Here is a 19,812-nt window from a genome sequence, read left to right on the forward strand (position 1 = left end):
CCAAAAGCACAAGACAAGGATGAACCAATTGCCCCTAAGTTGTTGAACACTATGTGTAGGTTGTGACAAAAATTCATATGGCAAAAAATTACTCATTTTTTGAAATAAGCCTGCTTTAGAATTCAAAATGTCACCAGGAAAGGGCAGTCAAACTAAACAAAAAATTCTCAGTTTCTTTCCTAAAAATGTAACTATTTGGAATCCAACTCTGATTTCACAACTTCAAATTACCTCTATGCTTTAAAACCATTCTCCCGGAGAAAGGGAGGTTTAATGTATGTTGATATCCCACGTGCTTCTGAGTGTTCAAAAATCTACAAACATTTTGGACACCGATAGCAGCATATGATGAATTTATAGATGCAAAGGCTTGATTGATAAATAAGCTGGTCTACAAAACAAACCTGCTTTGGAGAACTAGAAACAAAGTCCTACAAGTCAAAAAGCTTGTTGCTGTTAGTAAGTAAAGAAAGGCTTTAGTTGAGAGGATATTTAGCTTGATGTCATCACATTGGAATGACACCAAGAATCAAGAATTGTGAACTTGATAAGAGCAAGTCAAAATGATGTCATCTTTGCCTTAGTTTTATAACTACATAAAAGAAAAGGATGTTCTAAAGGTCGCAGTCTGTTCATATAAGCATAATTGGAAAAGAAGAGTGAAAGAGTAAAAATATCCTACTGTGTAACGGGAAAGAAAGAAACATCATCGTTATTTTATTAAATATAGAATATTATCCAAGTCCTATTGCATTTACATTCTCCTTTTGCAAAGTCTTACACATATGTATTTTAAGAATCTTAAGAACATGCAATGTAACAGAAAATTCAATATCCAATAAACAGTTGAAAATATAGCTCATAAATTCTGTATCAGAGGGCAGAAACACTATAAACATATTGATATACCTTTTTCTATTAGTAATACAATACTATTTTGGTTTTGTTCAAACAACAGCATTTATGTAACTGGAAAGTAAATAATACAGAAAAAATACATCATTTCAAATAAACATCGATTTTTCATATTTTATGTTAAAGTAGTAATTTTGTGAGTAATTATCTATTGCATGATGGCTCTTGTCATGTGTGGCTGTGTCCCGTGTTAGCTTTGTAAGCCTGCCAGTCTTGAGCCCTCCCCAGGACCCTGAAGGCGGAGGCTTTCAGCAGGAGACACAAGCCCCACCTCATAGCAAGCCCCGCCCCCTGAACACCAGCTTTTCCCTGACAGGCCCTGCCTCCGAAGTGTACAAGTTCCGTCCTTCGTGAACCAGATAGGCCGGTACCATGTAGTCTCGGAGGAGGACTCGCCTATTCCGGTTCAGGTTGTCACGGCGCCCGGGCTTGCCTCGTTTTTTCCGGTCTCAGTCCGGCGTGGCAGGGTAGGCAGGCCGCCTTTAGCCCTTCAAGCCCTTTCTGTCATGGCGGCGCCCAGCCTATTTTTCTGGCAGCAACCTGTCATGGCGTCTCCCTGAGTAGCCACTTCCGGATCCAGCCCACTACGTGTCCCCAGCTGTTCTGATTCCGCGATGCTCTTGTGGCGCCCAAGGCTCAGCGGAAGTAAAACGTCAGAAGTGAGGCGGTGCCTATGCGGAAACCAGCGCGGCTCTGGGAAAGACGGGGGCGATGTTGGCTGGGCCCGGGGGCAGCGGCCTGTCTTGAGGGGCTCGGCCTTGCTAGGCCTGGCCCACCCCGTCGAGCAGCCCAAGCCCAGGTTGCAGCCGCGTACCCTGTTTGCCGCGCGCGCGCGCTCCTTGCTGCTGGACCTGCACTCACAGTGAGTGAGTTGGTCGCCGCCCTGTGGCCGAACCGGTGGCTGGCGCTGCTGCGGCGCCTCACGGTGCTGCCGTTCGAGGGGCTGCTCTACCTGGCCTGGCTGGCCTGGCCGAGGGGCTGCTCTACCTGGCCTGGCCGCGGCAGCTGGTTGCTGGGGCTGGCAGCTGGACGTAGGTCCCCGAGGCCATGTGGCTCGTGCTCGCCACCATGTGCCTCGCGCTCTTACCGTTCTCTCGGCGCATTGGTACGGGCACGCGCAGTGCGCGCTCAGCTGCACCCCGGTAAGTGCTTGCGCACGAGCACAATCCCTAGCAAGGTCGGGCTTTGCCACTGCGCTGTGTCCGTCCCCAACCCTGCCTGGGCCTCGCATTTTCTGGGCCTAGGTCTCCAGCGGTGCTCTCCACCCTTTTGCGCTGGCTAAATCCCGACCCCACTGCTGACTTGCTGTGCCACCCTGGAGCCGGTTACTTCCCTTCTCTGGAATTCCTTCCTGGTGTGGTCATTTAGATTCGATAGTTTAGCGCTGGGCCCGGTATATGTTGCTGTTTGATAGGATTTGTTAATGCTAGGTCCCATGTTAGCGGGTACTTGGTTTTTCCTGGAAGCGGTCCTGTCGTCTTTGTAGTCTTATCTCCTATCTTGCTTTTCAAATTGTGAGGCTAGACCTGCAGGGTAGATTTCCCTATCTATGAAACTTGGTTTGAGAATTGAGCATTAGTCCTACTGTACAATGCTCAGAGGCTCACCCTTTCATTCCCCCACCCTGTGTGGACCAAAGGTAGTTTGAAATGCAGTTAACGCAGCGTTTAGGAGGAGCAGGAGCTATTTGTGAGCAAGTGACTTAACTGCTTGGAGTCTTCATGCCTTTCTGCAAGGCGAGAGTGATTTAGTTAAGACTGCCATCAGGATACAACAGCAAGATAGTGCATGTGACCCTTAGCCCTGAAATATGGATGAGTGAGAGCTGCCTTGGGTCAGCAGTTGATATCAGGCCCTCTGGGTCTGCCTCAGATGACACCAGCAGGTTTGGAGCCATGAGCACTGAGTTCAACCTTTAGTCAGCCTCCCCTCAGATCCCAGGCATGTGTTTGCTGAAAGAAGAGGGAAAGGAAACAGCACCAAGGGCTGCAGAAAGACAGGAATCCCTCACCCCCTCAAAAGTGGACTGAATCCTCTTTCTCTTCCGAGAGAGTGAAATCTCCATTATCCCAGCAAGCCTTATCCCTGGGGAGGGGCTCAAACTTCTGGGCTTGGTGGCTTCAAGTCAGTACAATGAAAGACCCCAGCAAGGGACAAAAGAATGGAGGGGAGTTGTGGGGGGGCGCCGCCTGTTGTCCTGCAAATAAAAAGTATGACTGTTAACCTTCTCTCCAAGGATGAAGAACAAAGAAGAGCTAATCAACTGTGAGGTTAGGACAGGAAGATCTGGGTTTGCATCAGGGATCTTAGCCAGGGTCCTTAGTGAGAACTGTAACACATACCTCAGAGTACCATTGTGATTATTCTGCAAACGGCCTGCCGTGGGGCTGGCCCCATGTAGTGCTTTGCACTTTTTTTCATAGGTTACCAGAGTTTGTAAATTTGTCTATTTTCATTATTTTCTGCTTGCTTTGGTGGCCCATGAACTCTCAGAGGGGCAGGGCCTTGCTTCTCAGGATCAGGGCTGTGCCTCCCCTCCCACCCCCATCCCCCAAACACCCATGGCAGCAGAGGGTGGGATGGATGCATCTCACAGAATTGAGGGAGCACTAATTGAACTCCATTCAATGCCTCCATATGTTAGGTGCTTGGGAAATAGCAGTGAACAAAACAGACAAACCCATGGCTTTTATGGTGTTAGTGGGGAAGATAGAACTCGTAGTCAGCAGTCAATGCTAAAGAGAGAAAATCAGGACAAGGATAGGAATGTTGTGAGGGAACTTTAGATGGAGCATCCAGGGGCAACTTCCTGAGAAGGCGACCTTTGAGCAAAGGCCTGAAGCCAATTGTGTGACTGTTCCAGGTGGAGAAAACAGAACATGCCAAGCCCCTTAGCTGAGTTAAGAACAATCCTCAAGTCTCATTGTCTGTCATTACTTAAGGACATAAGGAAGAATAGTGATGGGTTGGGGGGAAGAGGCAGCAGGCCAGGTGGCCTGTGACAGGGCTCATGTGGATTGAGAGCGAACCTCATGCCAGGTATTGTTCTTCCTGTTTGAGTTCATGTCATCAGCAGAGCTCTGGGTATTGGGTGTTATTTGTGACCCCAGTTTTGATATAAGCTGGACCAGAGGCATGGTGAGGTGTCCAGCATGGTGCTGTCCCTTGGCCCAGTGACAGACTGGGGAATGACCAAACCAACACCTAGAGCCCAGAACATGTTCCAGAACATGTCCCGAGAGCTGCAGCCCCAGCAGCCTCCCCATTGGGGACCATGGAGCTGGGCTTGAGAAGGGTTCAGCAGCAGCACTTTGCCTCTCAAAGGAGTAGGACCCCAGCAAAGTGAGCTTCATGAAGGTGGTGCCAACTGCCAACAATGGTTCCACTGAGCTTGTGGCCCTGCACATCAATGAGGTAGGGACTGCCTGCCAGACCCCCCTGGCATGGGCTTGAGTGGGATTCCCAGGCACTGAACCCCCAGGCCAGGGGCCTCTGCCACAGCCTTCTCCCACAGGGCAAAGATGGACAGGAGATCTCCATGCCATGGATAAGAAGCAATCCCTCCACAAGGCCTTTCCCTTGGGAAACGTGTTCTCATACTACCAGAGCAACAGAGAAGTTCAGGAAAACTCAGAGGTCTGTGAAGCTGAGTAGTTTGAGAGCAACAAGTGAGTCCTGACATCCCCATGAGTTGCCCCTGCTGACAGTGGCTCCTTTCCCATTTGTGCTTTGTCGCACTCCTGAGTTGGGGTGCCTGGGAAGTGATTTGAAGACATCCACCTTTCCAACAGAACATCTCAGGTGAATGTGGTGGGCACCCTTTGAGAAATGTGCTCTAGTCTACTCTCCCCCGAACTTGCCTGCTGACAGGAAAGGCTGGGAGCCCTTTCCCTTGGCATGTGTACTCTTCATTGGAACCTGGCTCTTGAGAGTTGGCTGCTCATTCTGGTCTTGTTGTTTTTGTAACTCTCCTCTTCATTTTAAATTCTTTGTTTAAATATTAAGTTTTCACTATTCATCTCATATATATCCCAGCACTTTATGAGTGATGATGAAAAAGATGTTGGTGATCAGGATAGCTCTTATTTGTACCAGGTAGAATGCAGATGCTCTGTATGTGCTTCTCCTTTAATCTTCACCAAAACCACCAGTGCTGACACAAGGCTGGGAGGGGAGAGGGCTGGGCTTCAGAGCCCCCATCCTGGTCATGGTAGCACTCATCCTCAACCCCAAAACCTTCAGAAACTCGAAAATCTTTTCCTGACCTAATTGCTTTTCAAAAATTACAAATATGTTACCACAACTGGCAATCTAATAGGAAGATTTGTAAGAAATATTTACTGATTCTCCGTTATCCACCCAGGTCAGCCATGGTGGCAGCCTGGGATGTCCCTTTTCACACCATCCTTGCTCATGCAATGGCACCTCACACAATACAGGGGCTCCTATAGTCGTGATTTCTAAATTGCCTCTCCTAAACATAGTTATTAAATTTGCCCAAGTTTTCAGAAACCCTTTTGATTTTCCAGTATTTTCCCAGCATATCCCTCTTAGTGCCATTTTCACACTGCTTCTCTCCCCACACCTCTTTTTTCCACTTAAAGCTTAAAAAATAGCTTAAGTAGATTTTTCAGAGTTATCCCAACACTTAAACATAGTTTGCACACCAGAATGTTTAATGAATGTTGCACAATCCTATGGAGGATATTTAATCTCAATATCTGCACCAATGGTATACATGTCTCATTCCTTAGAGTCTGTGAAGGAAAAAGTCATTCTGATAAAATCTCCAAACTTCCTATTAAGACATCTTCAGACTTGTCATGTAAATGTCTAATGGAAAGGACTGGAAGGCCCCCTAGATTTTATAATTGTTTCTTTTTCTTGTTATTGGACCCACACTGCTACCATTCACCTGAAATGTCTGTCAGATGGTATTTTGTGAATTTGATATTTATGTTTTTCATGACATTTCTGCATTACTGCTCTTGAATGATTAAATTTTTGGATTTTTACCTACTTGGTTTTCAAAATACATTATGGATCATTCACATTTCTTAGTCTTAATTATGATTTTGGTATTTTACATCAAAAGCTAGTCCATTTACCTTAAACAAAATGATGTGATCTCAGAAATTCATTTTTTTTTTTTAACATCTTTATTGGGGTATAATTGCTTTACAATGGTGTGTTAGTTTCTGCTTTATAACAAAGTGAATCAGTCATACATAAACATATGTTCCCATATGTCTTCCCTCTTGCGTCTCCCTCCCTCCCACCCTCCCTATCCCACCCCTCCAGGCTGTCACAAAGCACCGAGCCAATATCCCTGTGCCATGCGGCTGCTTCCCACTAGCTATCTACCTTACTACGTTTGTTAGTGTGTATATGGCCATGACTCTCTCTCGCCCTGTCACAGCTCACCCTTCCTCCTCCCCAACACCTCAAGTCCGTTCTCTAGGAGGTCTGCGTCTTTATTCCTGCCTTACCCCTAGGTTCTTCATGACATTTTTTTTCCCTTAAATTCCATATATATGTGTTAGCATATGGTATTTGTCTTTTTCTTTCTGACTTACTTCACTCTGTATGACAGACTCTAGGTCTATCCACCTCATTACAAATAGCTCAATTTCATTTCTTTCTATGGCTGAGTAATATTCCATTGTATATATGTGCCACATCTTCTTTATCCATTCATCCGATGATGGGCACTTAGGTTGTTTCCATCTCCGGGCTATTGTAAATAGAGCTGCAATGAACATTTTGGTACATGACTCTTTTTGAATTTTGGTTTTCTCAGGGTATATGCCCAGTAGTGGGATTGCTGGGTCATATGGTAGTTCTATTTGTAGTTTTTTAAGGAACTTCCATACTGTTCTCCATAGTGGCTGAACCAATTCACATTCCCACCAGCAGTGCAAGAGTGTTTCCTTTTCTCCACACCCTCTCCAGCATTTATTGTTTCTAGATTTTTTGATGATGGCCATTCTGACTGGTGTGAGATGATACTTCATTGTAGTTTTGATTTGCATTTCTCTAATGATTAATGATGTTGAGCATTCTTTCATGTGTTTGTTGGCAGTCTGTATATCTTCTTTGGAGAAATGTCTATTTAGGTCTTTGCCCATTTTTGGATTGGGTTGTTTGTTTTTTTGTTATTGAGCTGCATGAGCTGCTTGTAAATTTTGGAGATTAATCCTTTGTCGGTTGCTTCATTTGCAAATATTTTCTCCCATTCTGAGGGTTGTCTTTTCGTCTTGTTTATGGTTTCCTTTGCTGTGCAAAAGCTTTGAAGTTTCATTAGGTCCCATTTGTTTATCTTTGTTTTAATTTCCATTTCTCTAGGAGGTGGGTCAGAAAGGATCTTGCTGTGATTTATGTCATAGAGTGTTCTGCCTATGTTTTCCTCTAAGAGTTTGATAGTTTCTGGCCTTACATTTAGGTCTTTAATCCATTTTGAGCTTATTTTTGTGTATGGTGTTAGGGAGTGATCTAATCTCATACTTTTACATGTACCTGTCCAGTTTTCCCAGCACCACTTATTGAAGAGGCTGTCCTTTCTCCACTGTACATTACTGCCACCTTTATCAAAGATAAGGTGTCCATATGTGCATGGGTTTATCTCTGGGCTTTCTATCCTGTTCCATTGATCTATCTTTCTGTTTTTGTGCCAGTACCATACCGTCTTGATAACTGTAGCTTTGTAGTATAGTCTGAAGTCAGGGAGCCTGATTCCTCCAGTTCCTTCTTTCGTTCTCAAGATTGCTTTGGCTATTTGGGGTCTTTTGTGTTTCCATACAAATTGCAAAATTTTTTGTTCTAGTTCTGTGAAAAATGCCAGTGGTAGTTTGATAGGGATTGCATTGAATCTGTAGATTGCTTTGGGTAGTAGAGTCATTTTCACAATGTTGATTCTTCCAATCCAAGAACATGGTATATCTCTCCATCTATTTGTATCATCTTTAATTTCTTTCATCAGTGTCTTATAATTTTCTGCATACAGGTCTTTTGTATCCTTAGGTAGGTTTATTCCTAGATATTTTATTCTTTTTGTTGCAATGGTAAATGGGAGTGTTTTCTTGATTTCACTTTCAGATTTTTCATCATTAGTATATAGGAATGCCAGAGATTTCTGTGCATTAATTTTGTATCCTGCCACTTTACCAAATTCATTGATTAGCTCTAGTAGTTTCCTGGTAGCATCTTTAGGATTCTCTATGTATAGGATCATGTCATCTGCAAACAGTGACAGCTTTACTTCTTCTTTTCTGATTTGGATTCCTTTTATTTCCTTTTCTTCTCTGATTGCTGTGGCTAAAACTTCCAAAACTATGTTGAACAAGAGTGGTGAGAGTGGGCAACCTTGTCTTGTTCCTGATCTTAGTGGAAATGCTTTCAGTTTTTCACCATTGAGGACGATGTTTGCTGTGGGCTAGTCATATATGGCCTTTATTATGTTGAGTAAAGTTCCGTCTATGCCTACTTTCTGCAGGGTTTTTATCATAAATGGGTGTTGAATTTTGTCAAAAGCTTTCTCTGCATCTATTGAGATGATCATATGGTTTTTCTCCTTCAATTTGTTAATATGGTTTATCACATTGATAGATTTGCGTATATTGAAGAATCCTTGCATTCCTGGAATAAACCCCACTTGATCATGGTGTATGATCCTTTGAATGTGCTGTTGGATTCTGTTTGCTAGTATTTTGTTGAGGATTTTTGCATCTATGTTCATCAGTGATATTGGCCTGTAGTTTTCTTTCTTTGTGAAATCCTTGTCTGGTTTTGGTATCAAGGTGATGGTGGCCTCGTAGAAGGAGTTTGGGAGTGTTCCTCCCTCTGCTATATTTTGGAAGAGTTTGAGAAGGATAGGTGTTAGCTCTTCTCTAAATGTTTGATAGAATTCGCCTGTGAAGCCATCTGGTCCTGGGCTTTTCTTTGTTGGAAGATTTTTAATCACAGTTTCAATTTCAGTGCTAGTGATTGGTCTGTTCATATTTTCTATTTCTTCCTGATTCAGTCTTGGCAGGTTGTGCATTTCTGAGAATTTGTCCATTTCTTCCAGATTGTCCATTTTATTGGCATAGAGTTGCTTGTAGTAATCTCTCATGATCTCTTTTATTTCTGCAGTGTCAGTTGTTACCTCTCCTTTTTCATTTCTAATTCTATTGATTTGAGTCTTCTCCCTTTTTTCTGGATGAGTCTGGCTAGTGGTTTATCTATTTTGTTTATCTTCTCAAAGAACCAGCTTTTAGTTTTATTTATCTTTGCTATTGTTTCCTTCATTTCTTTTTCATTTATTTCTGATCTGATTTTTATGATTTCTTTCCTTCTGCTAGCTTTGGGGTTTTTTTGTTCTTCTTTCTCTAATTGCTTGAGGTGCAAGGTTAGGTTGTTTATTCGAGATGTTTCCTGCTTCTTAAGGTGGGCTTGTATTGCTATAAACTTCCCCCTTAGAACTGCTTTTGCTGCATCCCACAGGTTTTGGGTCGTTGTGTCTCCATTGTCATTTGTTTCTAGGTATTTTTTGATTTCCTCTTTGATTTCTTCAGTGATCACTTCATTATTAAGTAGTGTATTGTTTAGCCTCCATGTGTTTGTATTTTTTACAGATCTTTTCCTGTAATTGATATCTAGTCTCATGGCGTTGTGGTCAGAAAAGATACTTGATACAATTTCAATTTTCTTAAATTTACCAAGGCTTGATTTGTGACCTAAGATATGATCTATCCTGGAGAATGTTCCATGAGCACTTGAGAAAATGTGTATTCTGTTGTTTTTGGATGGAGTGTCCTATAATTATCAATTAAGTCCATCTTGTTTAATGTATCATTTAAAGCTTGTGTTTCCTTATTTATTTTCATTTTGGAGGATCTGTCCATTGGTGAAAGTGGGGTGTTTAAGTCCCCTACTATGAATGTGTTACTGTCGATTTCCCCTTTTATGGCTGTTAGTATTTGCCTTATGTATTGAGGTGCTCCTATGTTGGGTGCATAAATATTTACAATTGTTATATCTTCTTCTTGGATCGATCCCTTGATCATTATGTAGTGTCCTTCTTTGTCTCTTTTAATAGTCCTTATTTTAAAGTCTATTTTGTCTGATATGAGAATTGCTACTCCATCTTTCTTTTGGTTTCCATTTGCATGGAATATCTTTTTCCATCCCCTTACTTTCAGTCTGTATGTGTCTCTAGGTCTGAAGTGGGTCTCTTGTAGACAGCATATATTTGGGTCTTCTTTTTGTATCCATTCAGCTAATCTGTGTCTTTTGGTGGGAGCATTTAGTCCATTTACATTTAAGGTAAATATCGATATGTATGTTCCTATTCCCATTTTCTGAATTGTTTTGGGTTCGTTATTATAGGTCTTTTCCTTCTCTTGTGTTTCTTGCCTAGAGAAGATCCTTTAGCATTTGTTGTAAAGCTGGTTTGGTGGTGCTGAACTCTCTCAGCTTTTGCTTGTCTGTAAAGGTTTTAATTTCTCCATCAAATCTGAATGAGATCCTTGCTGGGTAGAGTAGTCTTGGCTGCAGGTTTTTCTCCTTCATCACTTTCAGTATGTCCTGCCACTCCCTTCTGGCTTGTAGGGTTTCTGCTGAGAGATCAGCTGTTAACCTTATGGGGATTCCCTTATGTGTTATTTGTTGTTTTTCCCTTGCTGCTTTTAATATGCTTTCTTTGTATTTAATTTTTGACAGTTTGATTAATATGTGTCTTGGCGTATTTCTCCTTGTATTTATCCTGTATGGGACTCTCTGTGCTTCCTGGACTTGATTAACTATTTCCTTTCCCATATTAGGGAAGTTTTCAACTATAATCTCTTCAAATATTTTCTCAGTCCCTTTCTTTTTCTCTTCTTCTTCTGGAACCCCTATAATTCGAATGTTGGTGCGTTTAATGTTGTCCCAGAGGTCTCTGAGACTGTCCTCAGTTCTTTTCATTCTTTTTTCTTTATTCTGCTCTGCAGTAGTTATTTCCACTATTTTATCTTCCAGGTCACTTATCCGTTCTTCTGCCTCAGTTATTCTGCTATTGATCCCATCTAGAGTACTTTTAATTTCATTTATTGTGTTGTTCATCGTTGCTTGTTTCATCTTTATTTCTTCTAGGTCCTTGTTAACTGATTCTTGCATTTTGTCCATTCTATTTCCAAGATTTCGGATCATCCTTACCGTCATTATTCTGAATTCTTTTTCAGGTAGACTGGCTATTTCCTCTTCATTTGTTAGGTCTGGCGCATTTTTATCTTGCTCCTTCATCTGCTATGTGTTTTTCTGTCTTCTCATTTTGCTTATCTTACTGTGTTTGGGGTCTCCTTTTTGCAGACTGCAGGTTCGTAGTTCCCGCTGTTTTTGATGTCTGTCTCCAGTGGCTAAGGTTGGTTCAGTGGGTTGTGTAGGCTTCCTGGTGGAGGGGACTAGTGCCTCTGTTGTGGTGGATGAGGCTGGATCTTGTCTTTCTAGTGGGCAGGTTCACGTCTGGTAGTGTGTTTTGGGGTGTCTGTGGCCTTATTATGATTTTAGGCAGCCTCTTTGCTAATGGGTGGGGTTGTGTTCCTGTTTTGCTAGTTGTTTGGCATAGGTTTCCAGCACTGTGGCTTGCTGGTCGTTGAGTGAAGCTGGGTGCTGGTGTTAAGATGGAGGTCTCTGGGAGATTTTCGCCGTTTGATATTATGTGGAGCTGGGAGGTCTCTTGTGGACCAGTGTCCTGAAGTTGGCTCTCTTACCTCAGAGGCAGAGCCCTGACTCCTGGCTGGAGCACCAAGAGCCTTTCATCCACACGGCTCAGAATAAAGGGAGAAAAAGTAGAGGGAATTAGTAGAAGTATGAGGAAAGAAAGAAGGAAAGGAGGGAAGGAAGGAAGGAAGGAAGAAAGAAAGAAAGAAGCAAAGAAGGAAAGAAGGCAAGAAGGAAAGAAAGGAGGGAGGGAGGAAGGAAGGAAGGAGGGAAAGAAGGAAAAACAGAAAGAAAGAAGATACAGTAAAAATAAAATAAAGTATAATAAAGTTATTGAATTAAAAAATTCTTATTTAGAAAAAAAAAAGGGACTGTTAGAACCTTAGGACAAATGTTGGAAGCAAAGCTATACAGACAAAATCTTACACAGAAGCATACACATACACCCTCACTAAAAGAGGTAAAGGGGGAAAAATCATAAATCTTGCTGTCAGAGACCACCTCCTCAATTTGGGATGATTCGTTGTCTAAAGGAAGGAAGGAAGGAAAGAAAGAAAGAAAGGACGAAGGTAAAGTATAATAACGTTATTAAAATTAAAATTGATTATTAAGAAAAAAATTTTAAGAAAAAACCATGGACGGATAGAACCCTAGGACAAATGGTGGAAGCAAGACTATACAGACAAGATCTCACACAGAAGCATACACATATACATTCACAAAAAGAGGAATTGGGAAAAAAAAAATCATAGATCTTGCTCCTAAAGTCCACTTCCTTAATTTGGGATGATTGGTTGTCTATTCATGTATTCCACAGATGCAGGGTATATCAAGTTGATTGTGGAGCTTTAATCCACTGCTTCTGAGGCTGCTGGGAGAGATTTCCCTTTCTCTTCTTTGTTCTCACAGCTCACAGGGGCTGAGCTTTGGATTTGGCCCTGCCTCTGCATGTAGGTCGCTGGAGGGCGTCTGTTTTTTGCTCAGACAGGACGGGGTTAAAGGAGCCGCTGATTCGGGGGTTCTGGCGTACTGAGGCCGGCGGGGAGGGAGGGGCACGGAATGCGGGGCGGGCCTGCGGCGGCAAAGTCCGGCGTGACCCTGCACCAGCCTGAGGCCCGCCGTGCGTTCTCCCGGGGAAGTTGTCCCTGGATCCCGGGAACCTGGCAGTGGCAGGCTGCACAGCCTCCGCGGAAGAGGGGTGTGGAGAGTGACCTGTGCTCGCACACAGGCCCCTTGGTGGCGGCAGCAGCAGCCTTAACGTCTCCCGCCCGCCTCTGGGGTCCGCGCTTTTAGCCGCGGCTCGCGCCCGTCTCTGGGGTCCGTGCTTTCAGCCGCGGCTCGCGCCCGTCTCTGGGGTCCGTGCTTTCAGCCGCGGCTCGCGCCCGTCTCTGGGGTCCGCGCTTTCAGCCGCGGCTCGCGCCCGTCTCTGGGGTCCGCGCTTTTAGCCGCGGCTCGCGCCCGTCTCTGGAGTTCCTTTAAGCAGCGTTCTTAAACCCCTCTCCTCACACACCAGGAAACAAAGAGGGAAGAAAAAGTCTCTTGCCTCTTCGGCAGGTGCAGACTTTTCCCCGGACTCCCTCCCGGCTAGCTGTGGTGCACTAACCCCTTCAGACTATGTTCAAGCCGCCAACCCCAGTCCTCTCCCTGCGCTCTGTCCGAAACCGAAACCCGAGCCTCAGAGCCTCAGCTCGCAGCCCCGCCCGCCCCGGTGGGTGAGCAGACAAGCCTCTCGGGCTGGTGAGTGCCGGTGAGTGCCGGTCGGCACCGATCCTCTGTGCGGGAATCTCCGCGCTTTGCCCTCCGCACCCGTTGCTGTGCACTCCTCCGCGGCTTCGAAGCTCGCCCCTCCGCCTCCCGCAGTCTCCGCCCGCGAAGGGGCTTCCTAGTTTGTGGAAACTTTTCCTCCTTCACAGCTCCCTCCCACTGGTGCAGGTGCCGTCCCTATTCTTTTGTCTCTGTTTTTTCTTTTTTTCTTTTGCCCTACCCAGGTACGTGGGGAGTTTCTTGCCTTTTGGGAGGTCTGAGGTCTTCTGCCAGCCTTCAGTAGGTGTTCAGTAGGAGTTGTTCCACGTGTAGATGTATTTCTGGTGTATCTGTGGGGAGGAAGGTGATCTCCGCGTCTTACTCTTCCGCCATCTTCCTGCTCTCCAGAAATTCTTTTAATTGGGAAACTGATTTGCATGGGGTGAGGTACTTCTGGTCAACTCAGATACACACTTGTTAAGTTAGTCGCTTCTGTAATAACAATTAACTTGTCTAATCTGAAAATCAGTAACATTTCTCCACTCAGCCTCCACTGTTTAGACAAATATATCAAAAGAATCTGGAAATATTGGTTCCCAGACAAAGCAATAAGATTGCTACTTGTTTTTAATAGAGAAGTCTAGTCTGCTGAGTTCATGAAAGACAGTGTCTTCTAATCAGCATTCACCACTTCATTTGCCAGGAAATTTCATTTCCTGTCCATCATTTCAAACGGACATTTTTTGGTAAAGTCATTTAATGTATATAGACATAGTGGCCTCTCTGGAGTAGGATTAGCCAACATAGAGCTACTGTTGCTATTTTTAATCTGTAACTGCTACTGCTGATGGGTTGAACTGAGGAAGGGGATCATGGGTAAGGATGGAGCTGCCCTGGTTGATTCTCACCTGTCTGGCACACAGCTCATGAATGCATTTTAAAGCACACCAAGTGCATCTTTAACCTCCCTAATTTGTGGGAATTTTATTGTGACCTTCCAGCTCTGCTGCACACAGTGATTTTGCTTCATACCTAGTCCCCCAAGTCCTCTGCCTGACTCTTCACTCTCTGGAATCCTGCTTCTCTGGAAACACCAGGCTCCAAAATGGACCAACCAGGCCTACTGCAAACTCCTTTATTTGACCTTACTATTGATAATTTAGGATTTCCATCTGTTAGAAAACAGGTTTAAGTCTGTTTTGTAGGTAAACTAGGTAGCAGTTAAAGATGAGTCCTGGGTTGTAAACAAGTCTCTTGGTGCCTCCCTCCGCTGCCCCCTGCCCCCCAAATAGCACAATGTTTAAAATGCAGCTTGTGCTCAATAAATACATATTAAATGAACAGTAACAAAAATAATAATTTGAAATCCCCAAGAGATTGAAAAGGTTGCTCTTAATGTGGAAAAAGTCTTTTAAAGTAATGAGGGAGCCTGACCACAGGCAACACAATGATGTGTATAACTGGGAGGAACAGAAGCTCTCATAGGTCCCAAATCTTTGGCATACTATATGTATGTTATTAAGAAGCAAGAAGATACAATTTGCTAGAGATTGTGCTTTTCCCCAAATAATGGTGTGCAGAAAAACTTCACTGCTTACTAATCCGATGTAGTTTACTCCATTTTCTTAATTTGTGATTGTTGCATAACAGAAGGAAATTTCAGTCTTATTGAAGTTTCTGTCCTCCAGGAAAGAAAAATGAGGCAGAGGAACAGCCACCCTAAATAGCTGGTGGGAGATATAAGGCTGATTTGATTTTTTTGAATGGTGCTTACGGAGTTTTGTTAAATCTAAACCATGACGTTTTGGTTTCAAACAACCAATAAATACAGTGCCTCCCTTTGATATCTTTCTACCTTGCCTAGGCCCTGCCCCTGCTGACCATGCCTTTACTGTCATCAAGACCTGTAGTCCCTCTGTTGCCTCTTGGTCTCCTAAGCCATCAGAGCCTTTCTGACCACACTTAGTTCCCTTGTTACTTATTAACTATGTGTCTTAGGCAAATGGTTTACCACTCTGAGGTTTAGTTTCCAAATCTGTAAAACAGATAAATATAATATCTATGTCAGACAGATTGGGAGAATCACTTTATCCTATGGAGTAAAAGGCCACCTTTAATGCCTTGCACAAGCACCTTATAATTTCTCACCTCATTGGCCTCCAGCCCTTGCCAATCCCAGGGAGAAATCAGCCCTCTTGCTTTCTCTGCTCCTGCTTACGTTGTCTACAGCTCCCTAGCATCTGAAACTTTTCTGTAGGCATTCCTCCAAGGGTAGAAGAAAATGAACAGTTACATGTAGCAGTCCTGAGAATGTTGGGGGTTATAATCAAGAGCAGCTTACCACAAGCACTTAATTTGTTTGAAGTTTCTCATTTATCTTAAAAAATTTACCCTGATTTTCATTCTGTCTATATTAAAATATTTTTAAAACATTCAGTTAAGCACTTAAAATTTCATTCAAATGTTTCAAGTAAAACTGATACTAGAGGAAGATGTTCTGTTATTCCTACAGCTTTGTTTATTCTAGGCACACAGCTGATAGACCCAAGGGTACCTGAATTTGCAAAGCATAGCCTAGCTGATTGTTCTATTACAGACTTGTAAGATATGCAGTCTCAACCCAGCCTTCATTCCACTCAACAATTTTTTCAGTCATTAATTGACTTTCTGTCATATTCACAAATATTATCCTGAACATTTCCCCTCTTTGAACTCTAGTCTCCTATCTTACTCACTGAAACAATAGATGCCATCTGACATCCCTCAATTTCCATTTCCAAATTTAACAAATTAGCACTTAGTCCCACTTTTCCCTTTTCTAAGTTCATGAACGTCCCTTTCCTCTGTTACAGTTTAACCTCCCATGAGCCCTCTTGCCTCTTACAACCTTGTGCTTCTATCCTCCTTCTTTCTTTTGTTTTTTCAGTTTCTTTCCCTAATTGTTCCCAAATGCTTCTAGCCCAAGCATTTGCCCCATAACCTAAGTTTGCCCAACTTCTCTGCCCACTAGGCAAGCCTCTGTTCTTTTGCTCCATAGTATTTCTAGATTTCCACCGAGATTTGGAGTATGTACAATGAATTATGAAAAGGACTCATCACCAACCCAGGGCATGCAGTTTCCTCTCTAAGGTCAATAATTGTCAATTTGTGCAAGAAAAACAGCACCCAATTGGTTAAGAATTATAAAGAAGTGATTTTTTTTTTTTTTTTTTTTGGCCACACTGTGTGACAGGCAGGATCTTAGTTCCTCAACCAGGGATCAAACCCATCCCCCCTGCATTGGAAGCACAGAGTCTTAACCACTGGACAGCCAGGGAAGTCCAGTGATTTTTAACTGATAGTTTCAAATATGACCAAAATCCCTTTTTTTTTTTCCGTACGCGGGCCTCTCACTGTTGTGGCCTCTCCTGTTGCGGAGCACAGGCTCCGGACGTGCAGGCTCAGCTGCCATGGCTCACGGGCCTAGCCGCTCCGCGGCATGTGGGATCTTCCCGGACCGGGGAGCAAACCCGTGTCCCCTGCATCGGCAGGTGGACTCTCAACCACTGCGCCACCAGGGAAGCCCCCCAAATCCCATTTAAATCAAAATGTTCCTATTAGAAAGCTTTAGGTAACAGTAAATCTTCACCTATTTGAAATATTGAGGAAAAAACTTTAAAGGATTTAAAGGATTTTCAATCAGTAATTTCTGAATTACACAAAGCAACTCCTGGTCAAAATTGGAAGACTTACTGGAGTACTGTGTCTTTAAAACAGGAACACTTGCCACAAAGAACAAAATAGCATCTTGCTCTAAGTCATTTTAAATAAAGCCAGAAAACATCTTTAAGTTTTCTTTTCCTGGGTATGTTGTTCAGTGAATTATTAGCCTTGCTGAGATGAACCAGATCCATGGGACCCTGAAATCACCATGGTTAAGTAAAAAGTGGCTTTTAGGTGGTTTTGGATGAGCTCCAGGCAGGAGTCAGAAATCTGAGCAGTAGCAGAACTGGGTCATGAGCCTAAGAATCTGTCTAAAATGTACACTGTGCCAATTCATGATCATTGTCTTCACTTTCTTGAGAGTGAAATTTGAAAAGGAAAGTAGCTGAATCCAAAGGTCTTTCATGTCGTCTATTTAGCATAAGAAGTTATCAATATAAATTCATATGAGCCACAGAAAGGGTAGTAATATTCTAACGGTTTTACATGGTAAACACAAAAATAACTATAATAAGTGTGCATATTTATTTGACATTCTTTGATAATTTTTCATTTCTTTCACCTTTGCATAGGGCTATTTGGCATTTTCTAGACTTATTTCACCCAGATACTAGAAATAAGCAGCTACACAGACCTGGTGTACAAGAAATAAGATCTAATCTACAAAATAAATTTGCATTCTGCAGCCTGACCCTCAGCACTAAAAGGTAAGTGGGGGGAGGAGGGGGCATAGTCAAGGACACTCAAGAACTCTTCCTACTATTTCTTTTAAGCATAGGACCCCCAGCTGTATTATGCCAGCTGAACAAAGAATATTAAAAGGCAAAGTTTGTGGCTCACATTAATTAACACATTTATTGAAAAGAAGGGTTGCATATTTTTTTGAAGTTTAATTACAGGACTTCCAGCCCCTTATTAGTAAAACTGAGTGGAATCTCTAAGGGAGTTATTTTCTGAAAGACATTGATAAAGAAGATGGTAACATTTCAAGTATTTGGGGCCCATTCCATTTAAGGTTAAAAATATGTGTTCATTGGTTTCCTATGGTTGCTATAATGAATTAACACACACTTGGTAGTTAAAACAACATACATTTACTTAGAATTCTGAAAGTCAGAAGTCTGAAATTTGGTTTCACTGGGCTGAAGTCAACATGTAAACAGGGCTGTACTCCCTTTTGGAAACTCTGGGTGGAAGAATCCCTTTCCTTGCCTTCTCTATTGCTAGAGCTTCATGGCATCATCAGATCCATCACATCACCTGATCCTTTGCAATCAAATCTCCCTCTGTCTCTTTTAAAGACAGTTGTAATAATATTTATGACCCACCCAGATAATCCAGGATAATCTATGTCAAAATCCTTAATCATAACTGCAAAGTCCCTTTTACTGTATAAGGTAACATTCACAGTCTCAGGGATTAGGAAATGGACATAATTTGTCATTATTCAGGCTACTACAATGAGTGTCAATTTAAGTTGCTTGACTTAAATACTATAATGTAAGCTAAAAGAAAGAAGGCATAGTGTGGTGGCCAGACCCATATGCCCCGCAGATGCTAAGACCCTCTTGTCATTGTCCATTGTGTGAGCCTAGAGCTGTTGAAATTTCTCCATAGAGCAAATTCAGACTTTAAATTACTTTGACTCCAGATCTCCAGCTTTGTAAAGGGGCAAGACAACTGGGTCACACCAGGGACAAAATCAATTGTTCTGAGATGCTGAGAAGAAATCAGAAGGCATACTTACAGCTGATTCCAAGTAGACACAATTATCCACCCTCTCCTAAAAGACCTTGTATCCAGAGATAAGCTGCCATCAACAGCACTATGGAGGGGAAGAATAAGTGACATTAGTGAAATGACAAGGATGACTGTAAAGGGGGCAAGACATTTTGTGAAAAGCCAGAAATACTCTCCTAAAGAAGAAAAATGACAATATTGATCTGGAGATTTCCGAACTGGGCAGTGACAATGATTGAGTTAGCAATAGCAATGATTCTTTGGAAAGGCTGGGTAGGAACACTTGAAATTCCAACAGACCTAAGTTTGAATACCACTCCGCCATTCATCAGCTGCGTTACCTTGGACAAATTACTTAACGTTTCAGATCCTCTGTTTCCTTACCTTAAAGCAAGATTTTTAAAAAAATCTATTTCATACTGTTATTGTGAACATGACATGAGATCATAAATTATCTGAGTGCCTGGAACTCATGGCTGCTCATGGAGCCCTAGGTACAGATGCAGTAGTAGCTGAGGGAGAGGGGGTATGACATAGAGCTATGACACAGCTTATGAACATTGAGCTACATGCAGTGACTGTAAACATCCACCTACTTTGCCAGCTGCTTGGATATGTTGGTTGATGTGCCCTGGCATACTGCTGTGCATCATCTGGAGAATTACTAAGGTTAAGGTGAATTCTTGAATTTCATGCTATGCTCTCTGCACACATGTTCTGTGGCATCACTGTCGATGCTCTGTATTTCTGGACTTCTTGTGTCTTTGGCTTAATGGGCTTCAGTGCAGGGATGCAAGCTGCAGTTTGTATCACCAGACTCAGACCTCATTGATATTTGGTATTGACTCATTGACTCGCTTCATTTTGACATCAAGACGCCTGCTTACTTGCAGCTCTGCTGCCACAATTATCATTCAACTTCCCTGCTTAGGCTTTTGCCACCATCAGTCCTCCTCTTAACTGTTTTTTGTTTCTTCCTAGGACATTAATATACTACCTCTGCTTGTTTCAGTTTTTACAAAAAAAAGGTGAGCC

At 42.9% G+C, this 19,812-nt stretch overlaps 1 protein-coding gene and 1 long non-coding RNA gene across 10 annotated transcripts in view; one reads left to right on the forward strand and one right to left on the reverse strand.

The window, feature by feature from the left end:
* Positions 1-686: 686 nt before the first annotated feature.
* On the reverse strand, positions 687-2,025 carry LOC125961602 (uncharacterized). Its single transcript, XR_007472492.1, has 2 exons — positions 1,903-2,025; positions 687-1,867 (listed from the first exon to the last, which is right to left on the reverse strand). It is a non-coding gene; the product is annotated as an uncharacterized LOC125961602 (long non-coding RNA).
* Positions 1,589-19,812, forward strand: part of LOC125961595 (endoplasmic reticulum transmembrane helix translocase-like) — a 30,032-nt gene continuing 11,808 nt past the window's right edge. For 6 of the 9 annotated variants that reach the window (XR_007472471.1, XR_007472475.1, XR_007472473.1 and 3 more), the window contains exons 1-2: positions 1,927-2,057; positions 17,610-17,744. Coding sequence is in view for 3 of the 9 variants with exons in the window: in XM_049700298.1 (XP_049556255.1) it covers positions 1,589-2,057; positions 4,430-4,569 (609 nt within the window). In the remaining 6 variants the exon portion in view is untranslated. Of the gene's footprint in view, positions 2,058-4,429; positions 6,053-17,609; positions 17,745-19,758; positions 19,811-19,812 lie in introns of those variants that run through there. The other 3 variants (XM_049700299.1, XM_049700300.1, XM_049700298.1) reach the window with 3 other exon arrangements.

The sequence above is a fragment of the Orcinus orca genome, chromosome 17 (assembly GCF_937001465.1).
Source record: "Orcinus orca chromosome 17, mOrcOrc1.1, whole genome shotgun sequence".
Taxonomy (NCBI): domain Eukaryota; kingdom Metazoa; phylum Chordata; class Mammalia; order Artiodactyla; family Delphinidae; genus Orcinus; species Orcinus orca.